At 37.5% G+C, this 18,982-nt stretch overlaps 3 protein-coding genes across 4 annotated transcripts; 1 reads left to right on the plus strand and 2 right to left on the minus strand.

Moving 5' to 3' along the window:
* Positions 1 to 205: 205 nt before the first annotated feature.
* On the minus strand, positions 206 to 2,560 carry ndufa3 (NADH:ubiquinone oxidoreductase subunit A3). The gene is made up of 4 exons (XM_058748103.1): positions 2,479 to 2,560; positions 1,993 to 2,064; positions 1,832 to 1,909; positions 206 to 363 (listed from the first exon to the last, which is right to left on the minus strand). The coding sequence occupies exons 1-4, from the start codon at positions 2,486 to 2,488 to the stop codon at positions 272 to 274; spliced, it is 252 nt and encodes an 83-aa protein (XP_058604086.1). The 5' UTR covers positions 2,489 to 2,560; the 3' UTR covers positions 206 to 271.
* A 49-nt stretch (positions 2,561 to 2,609) lies between these two features.
* On the plus strand, positions 2,610 to 6,135 carry tfpt (TCF3 (E2A) fusion partner). Its single transcript, XM_058748100.1, has 6 exons — positions 2,610 to 2,809; positions 3,062 to 3,286; positions 3,499 to 3,569; positions 4,777 to 4,846; positions 5,013 to 5,150; positions 5,998 to 6,135. The coding sequence occupies exons 2-6, from the start codon at positions 3,062 to 3,064 to the stop codon at positions 6,070 to 6,072; spliced, it is 579 nt and encodes a 192-aa protein (XP_058604083.1). The 5' UTR covers positions 2,610 to 2,809; the 3' UTR covers positions 6,073 to 6,135.
* Positions 6,136 to 6,222: 87 nt separating this feature from the next.
* On the minus strand, positions 6,223 to 8,037 carry mrpl51 (mitochondrial ribosomal protein L51). 2 transcript variants are annotated; one of them, XM_058748101.1, is made up of 4 exons: positions 7,880 to 8,037; positions 7,698 to 7,762; positions 7,506 to 7,613; positions 6,223 to 6,511 (listed from the first exon to the last, which is right to left on the minus strand). In XM_058748101.1, the coding sequence occupies exons 2-4, from the start codon at positions 7,759 to 7,761 to the stop codon at positions 6,315 to 6,317; spliced, it is 369 nt and encodes a 122-aa protein (XP_058604084.1). In that variant the 5' UTR covers position 7,762; positions 7,880 to 8,037; the 3' UTR covers positions 6,223 to 6,314. The 2 variants fall into 2 exon arrangements, with proteins under 2 accessions (XP_058604084.1, XP_058604085.1); XM_058748102.1 differs by having other exon boundaries at positions 7,698 to 7,779.
* Between the last annotated feature and the right edge of the window lie 10,945 nt (positions 8,038 to 18,982).

Genomic DNA, 18,982 nt, shown 5'->3' on the forward strand with positions numbered 1-18,982 from the left:
TTTAAATGAACTTCAATAAACAAAGTTAATCAAGTGGTTTGGACTTGTTTCACTCTCTATACACAAACAATTACGATGAAAGCCAATGAATGTTACAAAACTGTACCAGAATAAAAGATACGTCGGGTGTTTATTACTGATATGGCAAGTATATTTTGTGAAAGACTAAAATAATCTACGATATCAAATAAAAACAAGAGGATAATTAAATAAAGAGCTTTTATTGAGAGAAGTAAAGGTGAGTGTGACTGTACAGGACTCTGAAGGACTTTCACAGGTTTTTCAGCCACGCCAGGTTTTGCCCCTGTGGGTCGCTGGGATGCGCTGGAACGTCCGGCAGGTTTCCATCATCTCGAACTGGAACTGAAGAGAGCAACGGGATTAAAGAGATCAACTAAAACACTTTAACCAGCTGATTACTGATTCATGATGAGATTAAACACACTGAGATTAAGATTTTCAATATAAACGTGAGAATAATCTAAAAATAAATCAATAAATATAATAATAATAATACAAATCAGGGTTATTTCAACTAACTAAAACTGAAACTAAAAACCACTTAAAAAATAATAATAATAATTTGATACTTGAAATAGAATAAATGTTCACAGAAATAAAATACACAAAACCTTTTATTTCAGATAGTTTCCAAAGCAACATATTTTAATTTAGTTTAACTTTATGTACTAAAATAACTACAACTGAAATAAAATTAATAAAAACTATATATATACACACACACACTTATATATAAAAAACAATAATTACTAAAAATAAGAACATACAATATTACTTTAAATTAAAATTCAAAATAATAAAAACTAATAGTATCTCAAAGATTATAATAATATAAACTTAAATAAACAGTGTAACAAATAAGAAATATATATATATATATATATATATATATACAGGGCTCGCAAATCCAGTCGTGTTTTCCAGTCAGGCTACCAAAAACCGCAATATCTCAGCGCTCCTAAAGCGCCACCTCGTGGCAGAGAATGAATCTGCATTTCCAATAAGCCTTTCTTACAGTTTATGGTCAGATCAATGCAGATATCAACTCATGTTTTTACGCAGCAAACACATAGAGTTGTAAATGAGAAAGAAGTTGATGTGCCTTCTAAAAATCTAAACAATTAAGACAGTAATATTTATACGTTTTAAATTAACATAATTTATATGCTTGATTGATCCCTTTTCATAAAAACGGCCTATAGCCTGAAACGCTGTTGTATAAGATTTTTGTTTTTGTGAAAACCTGTATCTGAACTGCAAATCATGTAATTTTATGGCTCAAAACTGTATGTTACCATAGACATTGTCCAGCCCCGCTCATTCTGTGTTCATTTTACTCGTGCAGCTCTTAAAATGGGTCATAAATTGCCTTAAATATATTTTTAAAAATTCTGCGGATTCCCTGTAAATAGTGAAATAAAATTCCTTCCTTCATATTTGTTGATATTTGTGTATTGAAAATATTTTTTATTGACATTTAAACTCCTATCTGATTTTCTATATTTAAAAAAGATAAAAATAAATAAAATAGTAATTTTTTAATTCGGGCTAGTTAAATTAATTTTCAGGCTACCAAAATCTGAAGAGTACCTGCCCGAAGGGCTACCAGGGATTTTGAAATTTTGGAAGCCCTGATATATGTATGTATATATGTATGTACACACACATACACGCACAACAATAAATATTAAGCCTAAACATATATTTAGCCATGAATATCTTTAGATTTATCTACAAAGTTCCCCTAATTAAAGAAACACCCAAATAACCCTGGTGTTAAGCGTTTACACATTACATAAGCATAATATACCTGGATAATTGTATGGAACAGCTCGGTTCATCATTCCTGTGTATTTTGTTAAAGGGCTCAAAGCTGGCAGAATGCAAGCTGAAAACACAATATATATATAGTTGTTAGATTCATAAAGCAGAAAGAAGATCCATAAAGTGATGCATTAATATCTCAGTCACCCAGCAATCCGATGCCACAGGAAACTGTGATCACAGGCTCTTTATTCCAAGCTTTCTTCAAAAACCTGCCAACTACAGAAACAAAGAGTTTGATTACAGATCTTAACTTCACTAGCACTCCACAGAGATGCTATCATATGGTAATACCATGCTTCTTGATAATATTCCACAGTAGTGCTGAATTATTGCCATGTACTTCTTAGAATACCATGGTACACGTCGAAAACAAGACATAGTAGAGTCTGCCATAATAAAGGCCTCCAATAAGTAACCGTGTATTCGTATTTAAAGCAGCGCAAAGCAAACAACAGCTAGTATGAGACCAAGGTCATTCTCGTATTCACACATTACACAATCATTATTTTTAGTACACGAATATAATGCAATAGCTCTATAACTGCCTGTTGATTCTATTTTTGTAAATCGAGCCTAACTAAAACAAAACACAACATCTTTCAAGCAGCTAACACGCAAAAATATACTCACTGGCCGCCATGTTTGCTTCTGTAGTCCTGTCTCAGGTATCATGGGAATTGTAGTTCGATAACAAATGTTGGTGACGCATTCGCTGTGGATTGGCTGAACGGTCAATGACGTATTTAAAACGCGTCTCGTTGTTTCGAAAGCTGTAGTGTAGATGAAAATGTAGATGTTTACTTTTGTTTTATCACATGAAACAGGCTAATACTTGCTTTTGTTAGATGTATCGTTTAAATGATGTATAGGCGGAACTGATGAGGAGTAGAAAACATACCTGCCGGGTTTATAATAAACTGACTGAATCAAGTATGGCTCTTTACAATATTACTAACTAAAGGTAAGCATTGAATTCAAATCATTAAAACGGTTTTTAAGCACGGAAATCATATTAGCATATTCATAATCATACTGATATTGCAGAACAGAAACGCTCCATGTGAGTTCACAGAAAGCATGCTTAGTTTGTGATTATTAACATCTTTATCTGTAAACCAGTCGCTGCTGTTGTGTATATGTGTGCTCTATTGAAAGCACTTTCCGTCTGGTGTGTGTGAGTCAGAGCATCTGTCTGTCTGTGGATGTGCTTCAGATGATGGAGGATTTCTCAGGTCTGGCTTTGCCTCCTCTGTTCGGGGGTCACATTCTGGAAGCGGAGCTGGAGACAGGCGGCGTGGAGCTGGGCCCCAGCGGCAGTGAGCTCCTGGATAACGATGGGGCCCCGTCGGGCCCCGCACAGGACGGGGAAGATGAGAGGAGAGAGCTGGACAAGAGCAAGTATCACGCTCTCAGCAAGAGGTGCAAAGAGATTGAACAGGTGAACAGATTTACACTGAACTGTAGTGTAGAGGACTGGCTTAATTCACCGTCACTCATGTTCAAAAACAAAGAGCTCGGTTTTTGAATCTAAAATGGAAAAAGAGTGGTCAGGATATCCTTCAAAAATTCACCTTTTGTGGAAAAAAATACACACGGTTTTAGCACAGCATGAAGATTTCTTGACCAAATGTCATATGAACCTGTCCTCAGGTAAATGAGAAGATTTTGGGACGGCTTCACCAGGTGCAGAGACTGACACGCCGACTGAGGAAAGAAAGAAGGTAGAACGCAGAAACACTAGCGCATATTACTAAAAGCATCAACTGAGTAAGAGTCATAACTATGACTGCTACTTATGATTCATTTTTCTATTGATTTTAAGGAATGTTTCACCCCAAAAATGAAAAGTGGCTGTAAATGCACTCACCCTCAGGCCATCCGAGATGTAGAGGAGTTTGTTTCTTCATCAGGTTTGTAGAAATGTGTCTCTGCATCAGTGTCTCAGCGACGGATGCTCTGCAGTGAATGGGTGCCGTCAGAATGAGAGTCTGATAAAAACATCACAATAATCCACACCACTCCAGTCCATCAGTTAACATCTGGAGAACACAAAAGCTGAAACTAATCCAGCATTAAGACGTTTTTAACTTCAAACTGTTGCTAAAATATGAGTCCATAATAACACTTCCTCCAGTGAAGAAAACATCTGGTCTAATTCATGGAGGATATATGCACAGATCAAGCAGCTTTACAATCCAAAAACATTTTAAAAAATGTTGGTGGATTTTGATGGACTCCTTTAGCCAGAAACAACAGAAGTTAAAAACGTCTTAATGCTGGATTTGTTTCAGCTTTTGTCTTCTCCAGATGTTAACTGATGGACTGGAGTGGTGTGGATTATTGTGATGTTTTTATCAGACTCTCATTCTGACGGCACCCATTCACTGCAGAGCATCCATCGCTGAGACACTGATGCAGAGACACATTTCTACAAACCTGATGAAGAAACAAACTCCTCTACATCTCGGATGGCCTGAGGGTGAGTGCATTTACAGCTACTTTTCATTTTGGGTGAACTATTCCTTAAATCTAACAATATGTTTGCCACCTGATGAATCTGACTAGTTGATTAATCCTTTGGTTATCTTAACAATAAATAACATTAACTTATTCCATTAACTTTTAAACCTTTTATTCAAATGCTTACTTTACAAATTAATATTCTCCCAATATAATAAAATGAAGTGCCAAGAATTAGAAGGCATTTATCAGAAATAAAAACATCCACGAGTCCAACATAAATTCAACCGAACAACGGCTAGTACTGATAACCAAAAATGCATTTGTATTGTTTTTTTTATATATATTTCAGGTACACGTCAATTTACATAAAAACCCAACTTATACTGTAAAGTATACAGTGTACCTCTCATTTGGTACGTTTGATACAGTGCGTCTAACAGCTGAATGTGTGTGTGTGTGTGTCAGGTTTCTGATGAAGACTCTGGACTCGTACGGAGATGATTACAGAACGGCACAGCTCACCATCACACTGGAGGCGAGAAACACGCTGATGATCCACAACTCAAGCTTCATTTAAACTGTTTAACATACAGCTGTTCGCACTCAATTCTGATCTTCGATAGAAATGAATCTATTTGTTCTAAGAGTGCAGTCCATATCAGTGGCTGATGACTCATTAAACACTCGATGTGTTCGTGCAGGATGAAGGGAAGGCTGGTTTAGATGCAGCTGTTGGTGCTGATGAAGACGGCTCTTCTCCAGCGTTTCCTCATCAGTCAGCAGCTGGACCAAAGAAAAAGAGGCACAGGGTCCCAAAGGACAGAGAGCGAGACGCACAGGTATGAGACACCCAGGACATCGGTTTAAAGAATAGACCCCCTGACTCATGCAGTAATTAATTACTGATCCTTCACTACTGCTCAAACATTTGGGGTCAGTAAGATTATTTTTGAAAGAAGTCTCTTCTGTTCACCAAAGCTGCATTTATTTGATCAAAAACACAGTAAAAATGTGAAATATTGTTGCAATTAAAAACAAGCATTTTCAATGTGAATCTATGTTGAACTGTAATTTATTTCTGTGATGTGCAGCTGTATTTTCAGCATCATTACTGCAGTCTTCAGTGTCACATGATCTTCAGAAATCATTCTAATATTCTGATTTGCTGCTCAAGACACTTTTCAATGTCGAAAACATTCATATTTTTGTGGAAACTGTGATACGTTTTATTTTTCAGGATTCTTTGATGAATAGAAAGCTCAAAAGAACAGCATTTATTTGAAATAGAAATATTTTGCTACATTATAAATGTCTATACTGTCACTTTTGATCGTGTCTTTGCTGACTAAAAGTATTAATTTCTTTAAAAAAAAAAAATCTTACTGACCCCAAACAGTAGTGTATCAGTGACCGATGACCCATTAATGTTTGTAAAATTATATTCCACAGAAATTAAATGTCATTTTAGAAAAGGACTTCCAGTTATAGTAGCTGACCTTGTTTATGTTCATGCACGTTCATGTCTGTAGAAATCTCCAATAACTCTTTACTATTTAAAACATCATACCTCTCCTCATGATTTGAGGAATCATTGGTGCACAGACGCTGCAATATCCATAACCAGAATGCTAAGCAGTAGTGATAGTGACGGTGGTTTTGAGGTGTGTGTTTTGGTTGTTCTGTCAGATGGAGTCGGAGCATCCGGTCATGACCGAGGGTCAGTTCCCAGGATTCCCCAGCCCTAGTTCCCTGTCCCACTGAGGCTCATCAGCATGCCTGAAATCACTGAACTCTTTTTCGGGGATGAATAAGAATTTTTTCGTTGCAAAATTATGACTTTTTAAAATAAATCTTTTTAATGTAACTCTTCAGCATTCGAAGTCAATATTTTGTAATGATGACGACATTGAGGAATTTATACTGTTTTAATGATTGGAACTGCAGCTTTCGACACAAACTGAATTCCACGTCAGGACAAATGAAGGAGGCGGCTGTGGCCGAGTCTATCTGTGTTTGCCGTATCTGTTGAAGCGGCGGTACAGGAAGCTGATCCTCTTATCCAGGATGTGCTTGTCCTCGGTCATCATTCGGTCTCCCACCATCCGCTTCTGCCTGATGAGCCGCTGGAGCTCGTTTCCGCTGAAGCCTCTGAGCCACACCGGTCCTCTGATCAAGTCTTTTGGATGAGCTTTGAAATCTCCTGCAGTCAAACACAGTAATGCTGATCAACGGACAATACAGCCTAGTGCTGATAGAAGACTTGCTGGTGATATGAACATTGTGATGATTATAATGAAATATTTGTCCATTATGTTTCCTAAAGACTATCCTGGTAGGTCAGTTTTGCATTCAATCCTTGTCATGATTTCCAGTTTTAAGCACGTTAAGACTCATTTTTCAATCACATCTCTAATTTAAACCCCAGTTGCACAATGAGATCCATTAGAACCGGAACGAGCGATTCATTTTTACGAGTCAGAATGAATCAGTTCAAAATACAATGATTTGTTTGTTTGCATCACGTTCATGGAACTCTCTGTGTGGCATTTTACATACAAGTTAATATCAAAATAAATATCAAATAATTTAATACATTTCTGCTGTGCATTTGTATTTTGGTGCATGCATACAAATGTGTTCATTTAGTAAAAAAAGTCTTCATTATATTTAAAATTGTAATTACCGTATCTTTACTGTATGTTCACATTTTGTATCTAATTGATTTGAGAGCAAAAATATTAATACACAATGAATACTGGCAAAATGATGAAAGATAATGAGATGTAGGGTTCCTACAGCATGCATTTATTACAGTAGTTCATGATTAATCAATGAGGACTAGTAAAAAACATTTTAAAACCTTCCTGTAGTGTCAGATTCAGGTTGACCTGCATTCACTTTTCAAACTGCTTGAAATACTGGTTAAACTATTTATTTTTTATATTTCTCATTTAGGGTAATGAACGTGCATGCAAAGTTTTGACACAAATATGCAGGCTGTACAAATTTTGTTATGACTCATCTATTTAGTTTTAAAAAATGTAATCTGTTTTGGTTGTTAGTATTTTTGAAGCTCAATTACTAGTCTGTTGCAGCTCTGAAAACAAATGTAAGACACCCAAATACATTCTCTACTAAAATATAAAAATTATTTAACAAATAGCTTGTATTTTAATGCATGAATATATGCTCACCCAAGATCCCGATGTTGTCGTAGACTCCGAACATGCACCTCTTCTCCGTCCATCGGTCCACCTCTCTCAGTTTGGGGATCGCGTGCATTCGTATTCTAGCACAAGTGCCTGTGTGATACAGGACATACAGCAAAAACAACATATTACTCACATTCCACACACTTAAGCAGAGAGAGAGGATCGTTCACACACCTGTGCTGAAGAGTCGAGCCGAGGACTGACAGAAGCTCCTCAACACTCCTCCAAACACAGCCATGCTGCAGAAAGATCACATCTACATCAATGATAAACGTGTTCAGAAATCACTTTCATCATGACCTTCCGTCGCGAGCACACTGACATTACATCAGTCCAGTCTTTAAAACACACTTTACCTTCAGCGAATCCGCGTTGAACACGAGAAAGTGCTTTCAAACGACAGATGGATGTTATATACTTTAAAACTTTTGAAATCCTCTAGACGAAGCTAACGATATCAGTGTGTTATCCATGTGTACATACTGCTGCTGCAGCCATTACACGTTTTTCAGAATAAAAGTCCTATATATATATATCATTTATGTTTCAAATTAAAAGTCCTCTTGTTTCGGACAGACAGTACAGAAGTAATGAGTTTTGATGTATAAAATTCGATTTTCTATAATATTTTTCAATTTATACTAGCAAACGTTAATATATGATAACATTAACATTGGTTAGAATTTTGCCATGGTCATTTTACTCATTAACTGTGTGTGTGTGTGTGTGTGTGTATACATATGCATATACATATACATACACACACACACACATATATATATATATATACACTGCCTCTCAAAAGTTTGGGATCAGTAAGATTTTTAATGTTTTTTAAGGGAGTCTCTTCTGCTCCTCAAGGCTGTATTTATTCGATCAAAAATACAGAAGAAAACCCAGTAATATTGTGAAATCTCATTGCAATTTCTAATATTGGTTTCCTATTTTAATATACTTTAAACTATAATTTATTTCTGTGATGCGCAGCTGTATTTTCAGCATCATTACTCCAGTCTTCAGTGTCACATGATCTTCAGAAATCATTCTAATATGCTGATTTATTATGAGCCTTGAAAGTGTGGTGCTGCTTAATATAGTTTTTTTGGAACGTGTGATACTTTTTTATTTGATTATGTGATGAATACAAAGTTAAAAAGAGCAGCATTTGTTCAAAATATGAATGTTTACTATGACTTTTTATTCATTTAACACATCCCTCCTAAATAAAACTATACATTTGTTTTTTGTTTTTTTAAAGAAAAAGAAAAAATGTGCTGACCCCAAACTTTTGAATAGCATTGTATATTGTAACACAAAATTAATTTTTAAATAAATGCTGTTCTTTTTAACTTTTATTAATCAGAGAATCCTAAAAAAAATATCACAAGTCCCCAAAAAATGTGAAGCAGCTCAATGGCGTCCAACATTGATTATAAATCAGCATATTAGAATGATTTCTGAAGGATCATGTGACACTGAAGACTGGAGTAATGATGCTGAAAATACAGCTGCGCATCACAGAAATAAATTACATTTTAAAGTATATTAAAATAGAAAACTGTTATTTTAAATTGCAATAATATTTGACAAAATAACAGTTTTTTTCTGTATTTTTGATCAAATAGATACAGCCTTGATGAGCAGAAGAAACAGGAAGAGTGGCAGTATATATGCCCATATTAGGGTCAAGTGGTGGAAAACGCCCCCATTTTTATTGTAACTATGGACTGCGTTGACAAGAGTGATGTAGAAGTTTTCCCCATGAAGCTTAGAGAGAAAGTGGATTTCACAGTAAATGATCTAATTTTCAGCAGTAAGAAAAAAAGTGTTTTAAAGCTTGTTGTTTTGTAGAACATCACAGTTATATATGATATGAGAACAGTAGGGCCGTAGATAGGGAGTACATGTTATTTAATAAAAATATAATTATATTTTCAGAATGACATAATTTTTTTCTCAAACATAGTCAGTGGGGTAAAACGCCCCAGGGGGCAATTACTGTAGTTATTCTGTTCTGAACATCAAATCCTTTGTTTTTCCATCAAATGAATTCTAACTAGTTGGTTGGATAAAAATAATTGGACTTTATATTTAAAAATTACCTCAAGCTAGCATCAGGAGGTTAGTTAGCTAGCCAGTTATCATCAGCTAACTTATTATTTTTTTTCAAATAGACTATTCTAATTTTATAATACCTACATAATTGTTGATTATATTCTTTTAAATTTTAAGCTAAAACTGCCTGTACTCTGATTTTGCCGTACGTGTTTAAAGCAAATTGCTTTGTCAGACTGGGGGGGCATTTTACCCCACCCATGGGGCGTTTTGCCCCATAGGTGGGGTAAAACGCCCCCTTGGTACAAATTAAATTATGTTAAAAATCTAATAACATGAAAACTCTGGACATTTTTCATACTTGGTTTATAATGTATGTCATTGTCACTAAAACTATGATAACTTTTCTGAACACATTTAACTTTTGTTTCATTGAAAAAAAATTACACAGTCCTTAAGGGGGGCGTTTTCCCTCGCTCTACCCTATATTTTATTTTGGCATATGTCACACAAATATTTTGTGCACCCAATGTTTCAATTTGCTTCAAGTGTGACAAAGAAGGGAGGGTTCCCTGCACCTTATATCTCCCTCGGCCTTCAAGGTTACAAACTCCTAACAGCTGTACTTTTCCACACATGGTAAAAAAAATTAGAAGAAACACTCCACTACATCATACTTCTAAAGCTCTGTCCCTTATATTTAGATGACCAGGGGTACTCAACAGGCAGCCCGTCTCCATTAATGTTGTGGCCCACGTCATGCTGAAGATTAATGTATGTTTATTACAATTTGCGCTCAAAATATTAGTCAGTTAGATTTTTAGGCACAAATGTCTTGCAAGGAAACCCCTTTAAATAGGGCCCAGGAGGCTGCAATGGCCCTAATGGAATGAGCTCTGAGGCCCCCTGGAGGCCACACTCCCATAGATTCATATGCCAAGGAGATGGCTTCCACGAGCCAATGAGAGAGGCGTCGCTTAGAAATGGGATTTCCCGTGTTCGGGGGGGCCCAAGAAATGAAGAACTGGTCATTTCTTCTGAAAGGGCTGGTCCTGTCAACGTACAACCGCAGGGCATGAACAGGACACAAAGCATTCAGCCTCTGATCCTCCGCAGAGGAAAAAGGAGGAGGGTGAAAAGCAGAAAGCTCAAGCACCTCACGAGTGAAAGCTGGGAAGCATTTAGGCATAAAGGCAGGATTAGGCCTGAGAAAGGCCTTTTCTCCACTGAGAGAGAATTTAGTGCACGAGGGATGAACAGAGAGTGCGTGCAAATCACTGACACATTTGGCGGATGCTTCAAATAAAGATTGTATCAATTACAACGTAATGCTAGCAGGTGGAGACAAGTGACATAAAAAGAGATTGTTCAAAAAACGTTGATTCATTCAGGAATTCAAGTCTTTATGAGCAAGTCATGAAGTTATGAATCATTTGTTTAACTTTTTTAATCAATTCGTTGAATATTGTATTCTATAAATAGACTGCAGCAATATTCTCTAGAAACTAGTAAATTGTTATTTTTAGTTTTTTTTTTTTTTTTTTCAGAATCATGGTATAATACTTCTTTCTAAAGAAATTTGTGAACTATATTTGCTCAAGAATGTTTTTAGTTTTAGCATTTTGAGTTTGTTTAATATGCTTTTTTTTTTTTTTGCATCAATATAGCAAAACTAACTTTTAATCCAATTTTTTGTTCCAGATTTTTACTTTTAAAAAATATATAGGCCCTATATATATTTTTTCATGCAGTGTTATTTTAAATAGGACAAGGACAAGCAAGACTTAGATAAGTAATAAACTGTATTTCTAAATCAGTAAATCTACAAATATTATCTTAAAGTCTGATGAAGCAAATTGTAATTTGTTGCCCTACGCATTGTATGTAGTTTAAATGCAGCCCGCTTGGCCTCTGAACTTGAGTACCCCTGCGCTAGGTCATGGACAGGCACCCTTTGGTCTCCCAGTTGACCCCCTCATCTCCGTTTAGGCCTCTCACTTTAATTCACTGTGACTTGCACAGCAATTCTACGTTAAGCATGCACTACACAATGTTTCATGCGCATATGTGACCCTGGACCACAAAGCCAGTCTTAAGTGTCAATTTTTCGAAATTGAGATTTATACATCATCTAAAAGCTGAATAAATAAGCTTTCCATTGATGTATGGTTTGTTAGGATCGGACAATATTTGTCTGAGATACAACTATTTGAAAATCTGGAATCTGAGGGTGCAAAAAAAATCTAAATACTGAGAAAATCACCTTTAAAGTTGTCCAAATTAAGTTCTTAGCAATGCATATTACTAAGCAAAAATGAAGTTTTTATACATTTACGGTAAGAAATTTACAAAATATCTTCATGGAACATGATCTTTTCTTAATATCCTAATGATTTTTGGCATAAAATAAAAAATGATAATTTTGACCCATACAATATATTTTTGGCTATTGCTGCAGATATACCCCAGCGACTTAAGACTGGTTTTGTGCTCCAGGGTCACATATAGAATCATGTAAAATCAACCAAAATGAATTTTTCTTCAACAATTTCCCCCTTTTTATCATCCATTGATAACTAATTATAATAAAATTCATTACTACGTCTAAAACTCTTACTACTTTACCAAAATTAAATGCAATATACTCAAAATAATAATGACAATATCAAAGCAAGTCATTACATCACATTTATACTCTTCATCTCTGATTTTCGTATAAATGATCACTCTCTTAAATTCTTGAAAGAAGTCAGAAAAACACGCTAAGGCTTTTTGTATGGGGACAGACCCTAATCTCAGCAAGCAAACAGTATAGATATAGATGGGCTAAACGAAGTATTGTCTTCTTAAGTCATTAAACACATTTCACTGTAGCTTCCACTACTGGTAGTTTCCCCATCATTTGTTTGCTCATCTTCACACAAATCCAAAATCATGTCCTCAGGATAAACTGCCTCGTTAACCATTTGATACTGTAGATTTCACCAGTCTCTGTCTGGACTGAGCTGGATTCAAACTGAAAAATGCATGGTAAACACAACAACAGTAATCCTGCCGCCACAATTGGTAACACAGTATTACACAGCCAGTATACCCATCCTCCCCACAAGTTTGCCAACCATTCAACCCATACATAGTTTGTTCGTTCAAGCTCTTTTACGGCCATTCTCATGTGAGTGATGATATTGGTCACATTGTCACTGTGATCTGAAATGTGGAAACAACATGATGTACCCAGCATTTTACAGACTCCTCCCCGTTCTGACATCAGCATATCAAGAACTAACCTGTTTTTGAATAACTGCATCCCTAATCTGTTTCATCTCATCATTAACCATTGTCAGGGTTGATCTCTTTGTGCGTCGATGATCAGTATCATTGGATGAGATGTTCGCAGTTGGACTGATATGCTCTCAGTTCTGCAATCAGGTAGAATGTGATGAACAGATTATCATAGCCAATACAGTCATTCCGCACAGCCAACGTGATCTCATGATAATTCGTATGTATTTTACGTAAAATGTGGTTCTATAAAACGTACATTTACTTACGTTTTTACAGGCACTAAAACGTACAATACTTACGTATTTCAGCATCTAAACGTACAAAACTGACGTATTGACGACATCTAAAAATTAATCCTTTTGAATATTGAAATCGCGGCATTCATTTTATTATTAGTTGTTTTTAGTTGTCATATCAATTACCTTGTTTTCAATTGCATCATTAAATAGTTTACTCGTTTACTTAATACGAAATGATAACATTTTGTTTTGTTGTGTGATTTCTGCTGCCAGCTTGTTTCCAGTAATAGGCCAACATAATGTTAAACAAGACTTCACTTTAAACCTTAAAATAAATAACATTTTAAATCATTTAACCTTTACTTGTCGTGTACTTTGTTTGCCATGGGCCACAAAAGGCGTTTTCTCCGACATGCTGTGACTGACAACAGAACTATAAAAAAAAAACACCAAACCGTAACATAATTACGAAATGAAACGATTTTATTCGTGCGCTGTAATCCAGATCTTCACAATCCACACGACTGCGAGGAACAGACCCAAATCCAAGCCTTTATTCGACGATCTTCATCTCCATCTCGAGCAGCGAGTCCAGCAACCGTAAACAGCAAAGCCCGCGCTGACTGACGCGCTAGTTACAATTTCAAATGTTGCCGCTTCAAACGACAGGTTTTACGGCAGGATAATCGAACACTCATTGGCTCTCGCCTGCCTTCGTCACAGATTGCGACATGCCGTGTTTCTGGTGAGGTGTGTGTTTGAATGATGCTAGCACGCGCGTGCCTTCACGCGTTCACAGAGAGCGAGAGGATCAGGAAAATATGGATCATATTTTCAGCGATTAACAACATAAATTCTGCTCTGCACCCTCACACAAACCTACTGTACAGGTGCTGCTCATATAATTAGAATATCATCAAAAAGTTGATTTATTTCACTAATTCCATTCAAAAAGTGAAACTTGTATATTATATTCATTCATTACACACAGACTGATATATTTCAAATGTTTATTTCTTTTAATTTTGATGATTACAGCTTACAGCTCATGAAAGTCAAAAATCAGTATCTCAAAATATTAGAATATTTACATTTGAGTTTGAATAAATGACCATCCCTACAGTATAAATTCTGGGTATCTCTTGTTCTTTGAAACCACAATAATGGGGAAGACTGCTGACTTGGCAATGATCCAGAAGACAAACATTGTTCATTACATTGGTCATTACTGAAAGGTGTGGCTGTTTACAGAGTGCTGTATCAAAGCATATTAAATGCAAAGTTGACTGGAAGGAAGAATTTGGGTAGGAAAAGGTGCACAAGCAACAGGGACGACCGCAAGCTTGAGAATACAGTCAAGCAAAGCCGATTCAAACACTTGGGAGAGCTTCACAAGGAGTGAACTGAAGCTGGAGTCAGTGCATCAAGAGTCACCACGCTCAGACGTCTTCAGGAAAAGGGCTACCAAGCCACTTCTGAACCAGAGACAACGTCAGAAGCATCTTAACTGGGCTGTGGAGAAAAAGAACTGGACTGTTGCTCAGTGGTCTAAAGTCCTCTTTTCAGATGAAAGTAAATCTTACATTTAGTTTGGAAATCAAGGTCCCAGAGTCTGAAGGAAGAGTGGAGAGGCACAGAATCCATGTTGCTTGAAGTCCAGTGTGAAGTTTCCACAGTCTGTGATGATTTGGGCTGCCATGTCATCTGCTGGTGTTGGTCCACTGTGTTTTCTGAAGTCCACAGTCAACGCAGCCATCTACCAGGAAATCTTAGAGCACTTCATGCTTCCTTCTGTTGACAAGCTTTATGGAGATGCTGATTTCATTTTCCAGCAGGACTTGGCACCTGCCCACACTGCCAAAGGTACCAAAAGCTGGTTCAATGACCATAGTGTTACTGTGCTTGACTGGCCAGCAAACTCGCCTGACCTGAACCCCACAGAGAATCTATGGGGTATTGTCAAGAGGAAGATGAGAGACACCAGACCCAACAATGCAGAAGAGCTGAAGGCCACTATCAGAGCAACCTGGGCTCTCATAACACCTGAGCAGTGCCACAGACTGATCGACTCCATGCCACGCCGCATTGCTGCAGTAATTCAGGCAAAATGAGCCCCAACTAAGTATTGAGTGCTGTACATGCTCATACTTTTCATTTTCATACTTTTCAGCTGGCCAAGATTTCTCAAAATCCTTTCTTTGAATTGGTCTTAAGTAATATTCTAATATTTTGAGATACTGATTTTTGACTTTCATGAGCTGTAAGCTCTAATCATCAAAATTAAAAGAAATAAACATTTGAAATATATCAGTCTGTGTGTAATGAATGAATATAATATACAAGTTTCACTTTTTGAATGGAATTAGTGAAATAAATAAACTTTTTGATGATATTCTAATTATATGACCAGCACCTGTATTCCGCCAGAGAGGACTGCGGCTGCAACGCATCGTCATTTGGATTACTTTTGGTAGTGCTTTTGACATTTTTGCAATAAATAAATGATTGTAATTGTATTTACCTGTCTGTCATGTTTTTCTTATACTGTACAGAAATATAGGTTTAGATGCAGGAGTGGGATTAGCGACTATAAAAACATTTTTAATGCTATATTGTTACTAAAATGGTTATTTTCCTGCATGTAAACGGTCAATTGCGTTTTATATCCTTTTATATTCGCTATAAAATGGGTAGGTTTAGGTTTGGGGGTAGGTTAAGGGGTCTAAAAGTCTAAATTGCTTATAGATAAAATGTTAAAAAATGCATTGATTCGAATATCTTATTGATATAAAAGATACGTAAATATTTTTACGTTTTTTAGCCAAAAATACGTATCGATTTGTACGTTTTAAAATGTTGAAATACGTCTAAATTGTACATTTTAACAGCATGTGCTGAGAGTTCTGCTTCTTTACTGATGAAAAGCACCACCCTTCCAGCCTCCCTCGTACCGTGTTGCAAATTTATGGGCTCCGGTTGAGCACACAGCTATGATGCTGGAGTCTGTTATCAGCACTTCCTGAATATTTCTCTCTCAGTTCATACCGTTTGTCTGTAACTGCTGCTTGTAGTCGAATAAGAGGCTCTAGCTGCTACACAGACTACTACAGTTTTTCAGTCGTGTCCTTGCTCTTGCCCTGATATAAGTATTTGCTATTTACACAGGATCCTGGCACTTGTTGACACACGTCTCAGATCTCTTACTCCTTCCGTTCCTCCTCCTGAGATGCAGATGCAACTTTTCTTCAGTGGCTGGCATGAATCCACGTTGCCCTTTCAGCTACCTTCACAGCCGTGTGGGTAGTCAGAAGCACCTGGAACAGTCCCAACCACCTTTTCGCCTTCCAGCTCTTTCTCCTCAGATCTCGTACCACCACGAAATCACCAGGTTTAATGTCGTGCAAGGGAGTTACAGCAACTTTCCCCTGGGCAGCTTTCACCTGCACACAGACATTAGACAACAGAAGACATTTCTTTGCAGTAACTCAACATGTCATGCTCACACAATTCTGTCGATGGCAGCTTCTATTCCCACAAATGGTGGTCTAGCAAAGAGAATTTTGAATGGGCTCAGCTCTCTTTTCCCCTAGATCTTTTCCCCTGAGGCGGCTCTGTAACTGCAGTGTCTCTTCATGTCAATTCCCAAAAACTGACCCACTTGTTTGATTGCCTCATTGACAAAATGTGTCCCCTTGTCTGATCTGATTTTTCATGGAATTCAATAAAGTCCATCTGTAGATATTCAAAAGGGCCTGCGTCTGCTCTGGCATTTCCTGCAGATACAAAATCTTTGTTATTTGTGTGTGCTGCACACTTACAGATGGCTACCTTATCAGGCAGCAAAATGGCCTCTAGTAAAGCTGCCACAAGAGGAGCATTTAATATTGGGCGCCCATCTGACTTTAAAAATTTTCTGTGTTTCCACAGTGCTCCAAAATCATGCGTAACGCCAAATGAGTAACGCGAATCGGTGTAAATTGTGACGCATTTTCCTGCCATAAGCTTACACGCTTCTGTTAACGCCACAATCTCCACTGCTTGTGCTGAATAATTTGATGGCAATGAGCCAGAAGCCACGACTTCAAGTTCAGTCGTTACCGCATAGCCAACTTTATTCTGGCCTGTTTGTGGATCTCTGAAAGCTGAGCCATCCACAAAGAGGACATTTTCGCAGTTTTCAAGTGGTACATCAGAAAGGTCTGGACGCGGTGCACACATTTTTTCGGGAGCAGTTAGACAACAATGGTGCTCCTCCCCATCTGCCTCCGTCGGAAGGAGAGTGGCAACATTCAAGGTTGTGCATCGTCTGGCAGTGATATTCGGCATATCGAGCAAGATAGTGTGGTATTGTAACCAACGAGCCGTCGATAAAAACGAGCCATTCCCAAAAATGAAAACAAGATTTGTTTCTTTGTGATTGGTTTTGGTACATCTTTTATAGCCTGCACTCTTTTGTCAGACAGGGACTTGCCGTTGGGTGTTATGACATGACCCAAGAATGTAACCTGTTGTTTTGCAAACTGTAGTTTAGCCAGGCTGACCTTGTGGCCCTCCCGAGCCACACACGTAGGCTCATCTCTAGCACACAGACATAAATCATTCACGGACTGTAGTAAAGCAGTTCGAAGTGCCTCATTGTAAACGGTAGGACTTTCTCCATACCCCTGACTTAAGCTCGTAAATTTATAGCCTTTGTCATTGAATTCAAATGCAAACCAAAATTGGCTACCTTTATCCACTGGCACACTAAAAAATGCATTAGCCAAATCTACCACTGAATAAAATGTTGCATCTAGTGTTATTTGTGACAAAATCGTACATGGATTTGGCACTGATGGAGCCCTTTGTCTGACAGCTGCATTTACTGCTTGTAAGTCTTGGACAAAACGCCACTCTGTGGGTTGTCCTTTATCTCTTATCTTTTTCACAGGAAAAATTGGAGTGCACACTGGAGAATCATTACATGGCACTATTATTCCCTCTTTCAATAGTGATTCAAACACTGGTGTTATTCCCACTATTGCCTCTGGCTTCAGAGGATACTGATGTTGACAGGGTCTGTAATCAGATTTTGGGGTAAATCACATCCTTTAATCAGTCCCACATCATATTTATGTTTTGCCCACAAAGCAGAGGGCACCACAGCTAGCGCTGGGTGAATGTCTGATGCACTGATGTTTGCCATGCAGTGGTTTTCCTTTGTGCTTTTGTCAATGGGTGTCACAACCCTCTCTACCTCAATTTCATACTTGCATTCCGACATAAATGCCCCTAAGCTCTCGCTGTGCTTCACACCAACACTTATCTCACACCAGTCAGTCACCGCACTTCAGACCACGTCTGCTCTTTCGCCTTGGAAAGTGATAAGTGAGGCACAGCCTGTCCTGCTATTAGGTAAAACTGGAGCTGTTTTTCTGTTACACAATTGCGCCTCCTCTGTCATTCTGACCCCCGAGGAGTCTGCTACAAGCGTCAGATTCAGTTTACACATCAAATCTCAACCAATGAGGGGTCCATGGCATTTTGGCGAATAAATGAATGCATGTTTCAGCACTCGGGCCCCTTCCGTTTCACAATTTAAGGGCACTGTAAATCTTTCAAAAATTGCATGCCCTGATGCGGAAATAGACTCATTTGTTTTATCAGTTAATGACGGTTGACATGGCAAGTCACAGGGTCGCAAAGATGATCTCAATGCCCAAGAATCAGTTAAAAACTCAACCATTACCCCCTCCACCAGCATGGGGTATTTAGGCGTACTTAAAAATCCTTGACTTTCGTACATTGTGTGTTTCTGATTTGAATTATGAAATTTTTGATAAATGTTTGGCAAAGACATGCAAGCTTTTTTCCTTTATTGCCCAGAGCAGTATGTACATC

The sequence above is a fragment of the Onychostoma macrolepis genome, chromosome 16 (genome assembly GCF_012432095.1).
Source record: "Onychostoma macrolepis isolate SWU-2019 chromosome 16, ASM1243209v1, whole genome shotgun sequence".
Classification (NCBI taxonomy): domain Eukaryota; kingdom Metazoa; phylum Chordata; class Actinopteri; order Cypriniformes; family Cyprinidae; genus Onychostoma; species Onychostoma macrolepis.